The sequence below is a fragment of the Podarcis vaucheri genome (assembly GCF_965113315.1).
Source record: "Podarcis vaucheri genome assembly, chromosome: 18".
Lineage (NCBI taxonomy): Eukaryota > Metazoa > Chordata > Lepidosauria > Squamata > Lacertidae > Podarcis > Podarcis vaucheri.
In genome coordinates this window covers 5835288-5847123 of record NC_138756.1, presented here as the reverse complement: position 1 = coordinate 5847123, position 11836 = coordinate 5835288, and the positions used below count along the sequence as shown (strand labels likewise).

Genomic DNA, 11836 nt, shown 5'->3' with positions numbered 1-11836 from the left:
GCGCCAGCATTATAACCAGGAAAACTGCGTTCTTTATGACATGAAGTGCCCTGAGATCTACGGGTCTAGGGTGGTATACAAATTTAATAAACAATAATGATAATAATAAAAAGGATGCGCACCCACACTGTAAACCTAACCCTGTTTACCTTTGGAGTAAGCTCCGTTGAAAATTGTCACCAGGACTTACTTCTGAGTAGATGCGGTTAGGATCGCAGGGTCACCTGTGACTTGGGAGGGGGAATTCTGCCATGTGTTGGGTATGCCCTCTTAAGCTACGGTTCCTATTGTCCGCCGCCGCTGGCCATGTTGGCTGAGCCTGATAGGATTTGGAGGCTGGCAGCATGTGGAAGGCAACCGGTGACCCAATCTTGGGGCAGGCGGTACTACAGAGGTAACCGGACTATGGTTTGCCGTGGTGTAAGTCAGCTTCCCGTGTTTCTGTTTAAATCAGGCCCTGATCCGGAACCTTGAGGACTAGAATCTTTCTTTCTCTTTTTAGGGGAAAGGCCGTAGATGAATGGTAGGATATCTGCCTTGTACTCAGAAGGTCCCAGGTTCAAGCCCTGCCATCTCCAGGTAAGCCAGTTGGTTAGTGCTGCCAATGAACGCCAAGGTTGCAGGTTCGATACCTGCTTGGGACATCTGCATTGCAGGGTGGTTGGGCTATATATATATATGAGAAACGGGGGGGGGGGGGCTAGTCCTGCCCTTTGCTACTACCCAACTACCCAATTAACCTCCGTCTCCAAGGGCTGCCACAGTCATATCGCCAGGGGCAAGCTGAGACTCTCCAAATGTCCCTATTTTCCAGGGACGGTCCGGGAATAACAGAAGCCGCCTAGGTTTCTGATTTGATCCCGGACTGCCCTTGCTTTCCCTCAACAGGATATCCCTATTTTCATTGGAGAAATGTTGGAGGGGTGGGAAAGGTGTTCATCCGAGAAATGTTGGAGGGCATGCAAGCTCACGGGCTATCTGTGTCATGGGATGGCACAGAGGCGAACCCTGGAGGTGGAGATCAATTAGGAGAGGGGGGCAGAAGAAGGAAGACCCCCACTCCTGAGCAGTGGCGTAGCGTGGGGGGTGCAGGGGGGCCCGGCCGCACCGGCCGCAACATCTGGGGGTTAGGGTTAGGGGGCGCAAATCCACGGGTTAGGGGGCGCAAATTACTTGCCTTGCCCCGGGTGCTGGCAACCCACGCTACGCCACTGCTCCCGAGTGTCTACGTGAGAATTTGCAGGCCGCTTCTGCCAGGCTGAAGTTTTCAAGCTGCATCAACTGTCATGGTTGTTGCTTATTTTTCTTTTTACCACCAGAGGCTCCTTCACCCGCCTGAAAACTCAGGGCCTCCACCCGCCAAGAAAACCTGGAGGCTTCAGGGCAGACCTGGAGGTCTAGCCCAGGCATAGACAAACACCTCCAGGTGTTTTGGGACTACAACTCCCATCACCCCCACCTAACAGGACCAGTGGTCAGGGATGATGGGAACTGTAGTCCCAAACAGCTGGAGGGCCAGGTTTGGCCATGCCTGGCACTAGATGATCCTACCAACTCTACAGTTCTAAGATTCTGTGATTCCTGGGCGAGAGGGACCGGTGGTCTGGCTAGGGGTATAAGGCAAAGGCTTCTTATATTCCTGTTCCACTGCCCCACCCATTTACAGGCCTTGTTGTCCTTCAGAGTTTAGCTCCTTCCACATCTCAAGAAGTTACTGTTAGGATATTCCGTTCCACCTTAAGGAACAGGCATGATAGTTGTGTGCCACGTGCCTGTTTACACTCCAGCACAGCTTGCTGGGAACTTCTGTTTGGGTACAGTTTTTGCTTTTGCCGTTTTGCTTTGGACCCGAAGGAGGTCAGACATGTTTCCTTTTGTCCTGCTGTACGCTGAATAAGCAAGCGACACGGGTGGCGCTGTGGGTTAAACCACAGAGCCTAGGGCTTGCCAGTCAGAAGGTCGGCAGTTCAAATCTCCGCGACAGGGTGAGCTCCTGTTGCTCGGTCCCTGCTCCTGCCAACCTAGCAGTTCAAAAGCACGTCAAAGTGCAAGTAGATAAATAGGTACCACTCCGGCGGGAAGGTAAACGGTGTTTCCGTGCGCTGCTCTGGTTCGCCAGAAGCGGCTTAGTCCTGCTGGCCACATGACCCGGAAGCTGTACGCCGGCTCCCTCGGCCAATAAAGCGAGATGAGCACCGCAACCCCAGAGTCGGCCACGACTGGACCTAATGGCCAAGGGTTCCTTTACCTTTACTACGCTGAATAAACTGCTTGTAAATATGCTCACACAGCCTCTCCTGCTACTTCCGTTTGTGCAGCGTTTACTCTGCTGAGTAGCGTGCCCCAGCTTCTGAAGCTCAGGTCGCAGATTCATGCTGCACCAACTGGTGGGGGCCTGCCAGCTGCCCCTGTTTCCTTGGTTGCTTGCCAACAGTTACATGTCTACCTGGTAGGTGGATTCTGCCTCTCGTGTGTGTGCTGGTTAATCAGCACTCATGGCTGATTTCCTTCAGAATGGAGAGGTTTGATCTTCTTGCAGTCCATGGGACTCTCAAGAGTCTCCTCCAGCACCAGAATTCAAAAAGCATCCATTCTTCGGCAATCAGCCTTCTTTATGGTCCAGCTCTCACTTCCATACATCACTACTGGGAAAACCATGGCTTTTACTATACAGACTTTTGTTGTCAAGGTGATGTCTCTGCTTTTTAAGCTGCTGTCTAGGTTTGTCATTGACTACTACTACTACTACTACTACTACTACTACTTAAAATAATATATTAATATAATACATAATATATCATAATAATAATCTTTGCTCAGTCCCCTCCATGGATCTTTGAGTGTGATCACTGGGCAGGCGTCTGGATAAACAATAATTATGGTCGCCGGTCATGTGCTGCACCTCTCCTGAGTCAGGACTCAGACACTTTGTGTACAAAGCCTGTTTTTCCAGGGCGACCTGTTTCCCCTTTGTGCCTTCGGTGGATCTTGTCACTGCTAATCTTCCTTTTTTGAGAAAGAGCATGACCAACAGAGTGGCAGGTGTGCTTTGGCAATGGCTTATTTGCTTTTGCTGCAAATATATCCATATCCCTTTTCCCCTCCATGTTATGTACTGAGTTGAATAGGATCCAAAATGCAGCAGTCTGATTGGTCCTAGAACAATAGGATTCAGAATGCAGCAGTCTGATTGGTCCTAGAACAATGCAGCAGTCTGATTGGTCTGCAGGAGCCACCCAATCCAGCTCCAGATGGAAGTGAATCCACAACCTGATTGGCCTACAGGAGAATTCCGGAATTAGCCAATCGCGTGCAGCCCATTGTGTAAATAATGTATATAAAGCACTCCAAGTGGCTCAAAGTGGCCTGCATTGTTCTATATTGTAATACCAAACTTACTGTATGCACGTGAAACATGGACCACTTATAAACGCCATCTCCAGCTCCTCGGAAGATTCCATCAACGGTGCCTCCGAAAAAATTTACACATCACTTGGGAAGAGAGGCGAACTAATGCCAGTGTGCTGGAAGAGGCTAAGATCACCCGTGTCAAAGAAATGATTCTTCAACATCAACTTTGTTGGACTGGCCATGTTGTGCAGATGCCTGATGATCGTCTTCCAAAGCAACCACTCTATTCCGAACTTAAAAATGGGAAGCGTAATGCTGGTGGTCAACAAAAGAGGTTCAAATACTCTCTCAAGGCAAATCTTTTAAAATGTAGTATAAACACCGACAACTGGGAAACACTGGCCTGTGAGCACTCCAGTTGGAGAACAGCCTTTACCAAAGGTGTAATGGGCTTTGAAGACACTCAAACTCAGGACGCAAGGGAGAAACATGCTAAGAGGAAGGCACGCTTGGCAAATCCACATCATGTTCAACTCCTGCCCGGAAACCTATGTCCCCACTGTGGAAGGACATGTGGATCCAGAATTGGCCTCCACAGTCACTTACAGACTCACTGTTAAAACCGTGTTTATGGAAGACAATCTTACTCGGCTGCGAGGGACCGCCAAAGAAGAAGAAAAAGAAGCACTGTTCTCCCTCTCCTCATTTCACAGAATCATATAATTGTTGAGATGGAAGGGACCCCAGGGGTCATCTAGCTGAACCCTCTGCAGTGCAGGTATTCTGTCCATCTGCTCCGGGGTGGGTTTGAACCTCCAACCTTCTGATTCTAACCACCGCCTCCGTCCAAGTTGCCTGGATGCAGCCCAGAGAAGCACTGAAGGTGTTGGGGGAAGAAGGAGGCCAGAGAGGAGCAGACAGTGGCGAGTGGTCCTCTCCTTGGGGTTAATAATAATAATAATAATAATAATAATTTGTTATTTATACCCCGCCCTTCCTGGTTCAAAAACCGGGCAGCTAACAACAAATTTAAAACACTTAATTGTAAAAGCAGCATAAAAACAGTATAAAAACATGAGTAACAATAAAATGCAAAATTCAGAATCAATTTAGGGGAAATAAGCATTAGATAATCTCCAGGGCTAGCTGGCTGAATTGGTCCTACTTGGGCCAGCGAGGAGGCCAGGGGAGAATTAGCTGTGGGGTCTCAGAGCGGGTGATCTTCATAAAAGGGAAGGGGGAGGGAAGAGAAGGCAAATAGGAGATCAGGCTAAGTTCAAATTGAAAGCCAGGCAGAATAGCTCTGTCCAACAAAGGTCCATATACTTAAAGCTATGGTTTTCCCAGTAGTGATGTATGGAAGTGAGAGCTGGACCATAAAGAAGTCTGATCGCCGAAGAATGGATACTTTTGAATTCTGGTGCTGGAGGAGACTCTTGAGAGTCCCATGGACTGCAAGAAGATCAAACCTATCCATTCTGAAGGAAATCAGCCCTGAGTGCTCACTGGAAGGACAGGTCCTGAAGCTGAGGCTCCAAGACTTTGGCCATGAGAAGAGAAGTCTCCCTGAAAAAGACCCTGATGCTGGGAAAGATGGAGGGCGCAAGGAGAAGGGGACGACAGAGGATGAGATGGTGGGACAGTGTTCTCGAAGCTACCAGCATGAGTTTGACCAAACTGCGGGAGGCAGTGGAAGACAGGAGTGCCTGGCATGCTCTGGTCCAGGGGGTCACGAAGAGTCGGACACGACTAAACGACTAAACGACAACACAGGCCCTGCGAAGGAGGTTAAATCCTGAAGGGCCCTGGTCTCCTGGGACAGAGCATTCCACCAGGTCGGTGCCATCACTGAGAAGGCCCTGGTGGAGGATAGTCTGGCTTCCTTAGGGCCCAGGACCTCTAAACTATGATTATTCATGGACCTTAAGGTCCTCTGCGGGGCAGACCAGGAGAGGCGGTCCCGTAGATACGAGGGCCCTATCTGCCACTCCTCCTGGTTGCCCCAGTCTGTCACCTGAGGCAACTGCCACACCGCCCCCCGTGAGCGGGCCGGCCCTGTCCGGTACCACCACCTTGACGGTGGTCCCTGGCGAGCAGTTAGCCAAGCTCCTGTGTTTGGCAGCTCCTGGTTCGGCCTCGAGGGGGCAGCCCTGCGTGCCCCACATTTGAGGAACTGAGAAAGATCCCCTACACACGCAAAGGTAAAGGGACCCCTGACCATTAGGTCCAGTCGTGACCGACTCTGGGGTTGTGGCGGTCATCTAGCTTTATTGGCCGAGCTAGAGCAGTGCACGGAAACGCTGTTTACCTTCCCGCCGGAGTGGTACCTATTTATCTACTTGCACTTTGACGTGCTATCGAACTGCTAGGTTGGCAGGAGCAGGGACCGAGCAGCGGGAGCTCACCCCGTCGCGGGGATTCGAACCACTGACCTTCTGATCGGCAAGTCCTAAGCTATGTGGTTTAACCCACAGCGCCACCCACGTCCCTACACACGCAAAAGAGGTGTTAATTCCGGATGCTGTGATGCTTTCCTTTGCAGAGTCGGTGACCTGTATGTCATAGCCATGAATATTGATGGAATTATCCGGGGCACGGGACTCTGTCCTGGTGGTTTTCCACCCGACGCAAAAGAAAACAGCATAAAGACCCTGTTTTTCTTCCTGCCCCCTTTTCCTAATGCGCCGGCAGATAATTGGCAGTGTTCGGGAGAAGGAGTCAGCCTCTCCTCCATGTTGGTATCCTTGGGGGGTTGATAATGTTGGCCATAAAAATTCACTTAAGACTCAGCCTCGCAGATTTGGGGGTGGTAGCGATGCTTATGGGCCTGGCTAATATGCAAAATTTATTTATCTGTGTGCTTTCTGAGCAAACTGCTTGGTGTGTGTGTGTGTGTGTTTTTCTTGCTGGCGGAAAGAGGTCACCTCGTTGCGATTCCAGAAGGGGCAGCGGAGCAAACTCTGCTTTTTAATCAGGAGGGTTGACTTTCCCCCCTGCAAGAACATGTCCGGATTATAACTTGCGTTTGCACAAGACCTTTGCGGGGGAGGTTGTCGGTTGTGATCCTTGCGATGACTCTGCGAAGTGGGTCGGTTGCTATTGATTAGCTGCTTGCGTGACCCGTTGGGGGGTCACTGCAACCCTCGCAGCTCCCTGCCCCCCCGGGAAACAGATTTAGGGGTTTGCAACAGAAGACACAATGTGCATTTAAAATGTACAACTGTCCGCAGAGCTTCCACAATTACCCAAGCAATTGAATGGCACCTGCCAAACGATGAGCTTGCCTGTACATCTTTCCATGGCTCCCCTGACCTCTGATAACATTCCACACCTCGCCCTTCTTTCCCTCCCTGTCGTTGGAATGTTTGTGAACATTCTGTGACATCACAGCATGTCAGTCAATAGCTGGGGCGGAGAAGGATTCTCCCATAGGGCAGCTGCTAGGTATTTACTTATTTTTAATCTTTTAGCCAAGGCTAAAAGGAGGTTATTCACAGCTGGGGAATCATACCTATGCTGATTTACTTAAATTTATTTATTTATTTATTTATTTTAGCTGGAAAGACTATATTATTTTTATATATATATATATATATATATATATATATATATATATATATATTTTAACATATCATTTTCAGCTATCATTTAACACAATTTCAAATCTTATACAATTTTTTTGACTTCTATCAATCACATCTGAAATTTTTCCAATCTTTTTCACTTAATTTACATTTCTTAATTTCACTATTACTTTTCATTATCTTAACTAATAACTCTCTTCATAATCTTCCTTGCAATAGTTCATATTTTCCTCCTTACAAAACTTCTTGTAATCCTTCTAGCGTAATCTGTGGATTACAATTGCTTTTCAAATAGTTCACATATTTATTCCAGTCCTCTGTGAATCTCTGGTCTCACAGGTTTCGAATCCTTCCTGTCATCTTATCTAATTCTGCAAGGTCCATTAATTTCATCTGCCATTCTTCTTTCGTCAGTAATTCTTCTTGTTTCCATTTCTGGGCCAATAAAGATTTACTTAAATTTTTTAATTCTGCTATTCTTGTAATTTTCTTCACAGGGGAGATAAATATGAGGCGGTGGCAATTTCTCTCTGTTGGGACGGGTCTGATCTGATCCCCCTCCCCTTTTGGCAGTCGTTGATTTGATTGACGTGTCCATGAAGCCTGACGATCTCTCCCTTTCTTTTAAAAAATCAACGCAGGTGATGCTTGCTTTGGGAGGCTGAAGAAGTGCCGGCATGGCGCCATCATTCAGAAGGACGGTGTTGTTGTTTTTTTTTATCTCTCATGTGAGCAAATCACAGCAGCTAGCAGATATCCAAAGGTAAGCTGTGGAAAGAGAGCGCAAACAGGTACACCTTCCCAAACCCAGACGGAAAACTTTCCTGAGCTCCTGATAGGTGGCATTCCCCCTCCCCCTTGCCGGCATTCCTGATGTTTTCCCATTTCATTTTTTTATTATAAAATATTTATTGGGTTTTCACAAATTATAAAAAATACACACAATAAACAATACAAACATACACACACAAAACAAACAAACATGTATAATTTCAAATCCATTTTTTCCTTAAACCTTACTTCACCGACTTCCCCATACCTCCCCTTTCTGCATTCCAATTTCCAAATTTGTTTCAGCAAATCCTCCCCCTTAATTTCATCTAATTGTTTCCTTTCCTTTTCTTTTACTTAAACTTTTCCAGCTGTAATCCCTTACTTTCTATAACCACAACATTTTAACACTCATTAATTTTACAATATTTCTTAAGATAAATTTTAAATTTCTTCCAATCTTCTTCCGCCGTCTCTTTCCCCTGGTCTCGGATTCTGCCATTCATTTCAGCCAGTCCCATGTAGTCTATCACCTTCATCTGCCATTCTTCCAGAGTGGGTAGATCTTGTGTCTTCCAATACTTTGCGATGAGTAGATGTTTTCCCATTTCATCCCTGCAATTTTGCTAATCGCCAGCATCCTGTGAGCAACACTTCCTCCAGAGCTGTTGGAATGTTCTTAAGCATCTTGTGACATTCCCAGAGCTATTTGAGTGTTCGTAAACATTCTATGACACCATACCTGGCACCAAAGCTGAGGATGCGGATGCTGACCCGAGACAGGATATTATTGTTATTTTAACTTCTTGAACTCATCTTTCTAAATGATGGCCATCTGCACACCTGCTGGCCACACCTGGGCTCATCGCTTCTCATGTTTTTAACCCTGTATGTCCTAACTAGCTCGAATCGGACATGCTGGATCAAACCAGTGGCCCAGCTACTTCATGACAGTGGTACCTCGGGTTACATACGCTTCAGGTTAAATACGCTTCAGGTTACAGACTCCGCTAACCCAGAAATAGTGCTTCAGGTTAAGAACTTTGCTTCAGGATGAGAACAGAAATCGCGCGGCAGCAGCAGGAGGCCCCATTAGCTAAAGTGGTGCTTCAGGTTAAGAACAGTTCCAGGTTAAGTACGGACCTCCGGAACGAATTAAGTACTTAACCCGAGGTAGCACTGTATCCTGTTCTCACAGTGGGCAGACAGAGCTTAGGGCATGGGTAGGCAAACTAAGACCCAGGGCCCGGATCCGGCCCAATGGCCTTCTAAATCCGGCCCATAGACGGTCTGGGAATCAGCATGAGTAGAATGTGTGCTTTTATTTAAAATGCACCTCTGGGTTATTTGTGGGGCATAGAAATTCATGCATTTCCCCCCTTCAAAATATAGTCTGGCCCCCCCACAAGGTCTGAGGGACAGTGGACCGGCCCCCTGCTGGAAAAGTCTGCTGACCCGTGGCTTAAGGATCCAGATAGACTGCCACTGGACTGGGAGGTTCCATAAGAATGTAAGCAATGGCTAGTAGTCATTGGCAGGGCCCGAGGGTTGGACTAGATGGCCCTTGGGGTCCCTTCTAGCTCTGCAGTTCTATGATTCTGCAACAAACCTCTCCTCCTCCTCCTTCCTCGAACTGGTCCAATTCTCTTCAGGAGCCACTTAAGTTGGCCGTCGTCCTTGCCTCCTGCGGGAGGGAGTTCTGGGAGCGGTGGTCTTGTGGTAAAGTTAAAGCTTACTGGGAAATGATATATAATGAATTGAAAAGGATGTTTAAAATAACGTTTGTAAAAAACACTCACCCAGAAGCATTTCTTTTGGGAATTATAGGGACAGAACTCCCTTAAATGTATAGAAACTTATTCATGTACATAATACCTCCGTGAACATCCGCCTTGTCTAGCGTCCATTTTGGCGAACGTCAGCGGCAAACCTGGAAGTACAGGAATGGGTTATTTCCGGGTTTGCCCCTCGCGCATGTTCAGAAGCGCTAAATTGTACTTTGCACATGCACAGAAGTGCAAACCGCTTTTTGGCTAGCGGCCCAGGGCTCCGGAATGGATCCTGGCCACAAAACAGGGTACGATTGTATGCTACTACAGCGGCAAGAATATTACTCGCCCCAAAATGGAAAGAAACAGAAGTCCCAGCAAAGGAAGAATGGATACAAAAACTTATGGAATATGCAGTAATGTCGAAACTTACCGGAAGAATAAGAAATCAAGATATATTTTTTTTTAAAAAAATGGAAATGGTTTATTGAATATTTACAGATAAACTGTAAACAGATAAGAACATTGGCAGGATTATTGTAATAACATGCAGTTTGAGAAGCGTATATATTTAAAGCAGATGCATAAATGACCAAATTAAGTCAGTTTGGATATGCAGAAGATATTAAAAATAAATTTAAGGGGCCGTAGAAAAAGGGGGAAGGAAGTCAAGTTTTGAAATGTTAAAATGATAGCGAAACTAGTGAAATGTATAAACTTGATCACAGGTGGTGTTCTGGGTTAAACCACAGAGCCTAGGACTTGCCGATCAGAAGGTCGGCAGTTCGAATCCCCGCGACGCGGTGAGCTTCCGTTGCTCGGTCCCAGCTCCTGCCAACCTAGCAGTTCGAAAGCATGTCAAGGTGCAAGTAGATAAATAGGTACCGCTCCGGTGGGAAGGTAAACGGCGTTTCCGTGCGCTGCTCTGGTTCGCCAGAAGCAGCTTAGTCCTGCCGGCCACATGACCTGGAAGCTGTACGCCGGCTCCCTCGGCCAATAAAGCGAGATGAGCGCCGCAACCCCAGAGTCAGCCATGTCTGGACCTAATGGTCAGGGGTCCCTTTACCTTTATAAACTTGATAGGCATAAACTATATATTTTTTTTTGGTTAAAAAAAGGGAGAGGGAGTTCTGCCGTTTGACTAGGCGCTGCTTTGAAGAAGCCCTGTTTTTTATCAGTCCTAAATCTTCCCCTCTGTGTTCCCTGTCGCTCCTTGCTAAATTGCAGGTCTCCAAGCGAGGAGGAAGAGGGGAAGAAAGATGGATCCGGAGAGGAACGGAGGCGTTGGCAGAACCAGAAAGCGGCGCTTCAGATCCATGACTCTTGGGCTTTCTGAGTTGGTGACCTGAGAGAGAGAGAGAGAGAGAGAGTTTCTGCCTTCAGTCACTCCCTCATGGCGCCTCCACGCTGGGTGATACTTCAGGCAGGTTGAGACACGGCAGACTAGCCCAGCTCTCTGCCGGAAAAGCGGGATTTCAAGTCGAGAGGGGCGGGGTGGCAGCGGCGGAGGCGGCAGAGGGTTTCAGCCGCCCACGCCAGGAGAGCAGAGGTCAACAACTTTGGGGGGAGGCAGTGCGTCTCAGTGGGTAGAGCACACACAGAGCCTAGATTCCTGCCTTGCAGGGGGGTTGGGCCAAGGTGACCCTCAGGGTCCCTCCCAATTCTGCAATTCGATACCCAGGCAGCGCTGGGTATCCCGCCGGCTGCCAGTCAGTGCTGGAGCCCAGTGGTGGGCGGGGGCAGAAGGAAAAAAGGGGGCGGAGCGACGCTTGCATTGCACAGGAAGTTTCAATGCCCAAACTCTGCCCTCTCTGACCAGGTGAGCGAGAGGCAGGTCAGATTTCAGGGACGCACCCTGCCTGGCCAGGCAAAAACACCCGAGGAGGGTGTGAAGCAAAGGCAGTGAGGATTGTGGCCTGGGGAATGTTCTGAGGGCCAGGCGGGAAGGTCCAGAGGGCCACATGTATATTCCCTTTTTATTTATTAATATAATTTTTTATTGATTTTGCAACGTATCATTTTCAACAATCATTAAACATATTTTCATACCTTATACCAATTTTTTTCCAATCTATTCACTTAATATACACTTCTTACTTCCACTATTACATTTTAAATCTCTTAATCAATATCTCTATTCTTTCTCTACTTAGCAATATTTCATGTATTTCTCCTTACAAAACTTCTTGTAGTCCTACTAGCGTAATTTGTTGATGACAGTTGCTCTTCAAATAGTTCGTATATTTCTTCCAATCTTCTGTGAATCTCTGGTCCCGCAGGTTTCGAATCCTTCCTGTCATTTTATCTAATTACACTAGTAGGATTACAAGAAGCTTTGTAAGGAGAAATATATGAAATATT

At 47.4% G+C, this 11836-nt stretch overlaps 1 protein-coding gene and 1 long non-coding RNA gene across 2 annotated transcripts in view; one reads left to right on the top strand and one right to left on the bottom strand.

The window, feature by feature from the left end:
• TINCR (TINCR ubiquitin domain containing) overlaps positions 1–11528 on the top strand; it is a 17245-nt gene extending 5717 nt beyond the window's left edge. The window contains exons 2-4 of the mRNA XM_082206817.1: positions 503–579; positions 7577–7698; positions 10703–11528. Coding sequence (XP_082062943.1) covers positions 503–527 — 25 coding nt within the window. The 3' untranslated portion in view covers positions 528–579; positions 7577–7698; positions 10703–11528. The remainder of the gene's footprint in view (positions 1–502; positions 580–7576; positions 7699–10702) is intronic.
• LOC309523111 lies at positions 928–2379 on the bottom strand. The gene is made up of 3 exons (XR_014215260.1): positions 2249–2379; positions 1213–1879; positions 928–1059 (listed from the first exon to the last, which is right to left on the bottom strand). It is a non-coding gene; the product is annotated as an uncharacterized lncRNA (long non-coding RNA).
• Positions 11529–11836: the final 308 nt, after the last annotated feature.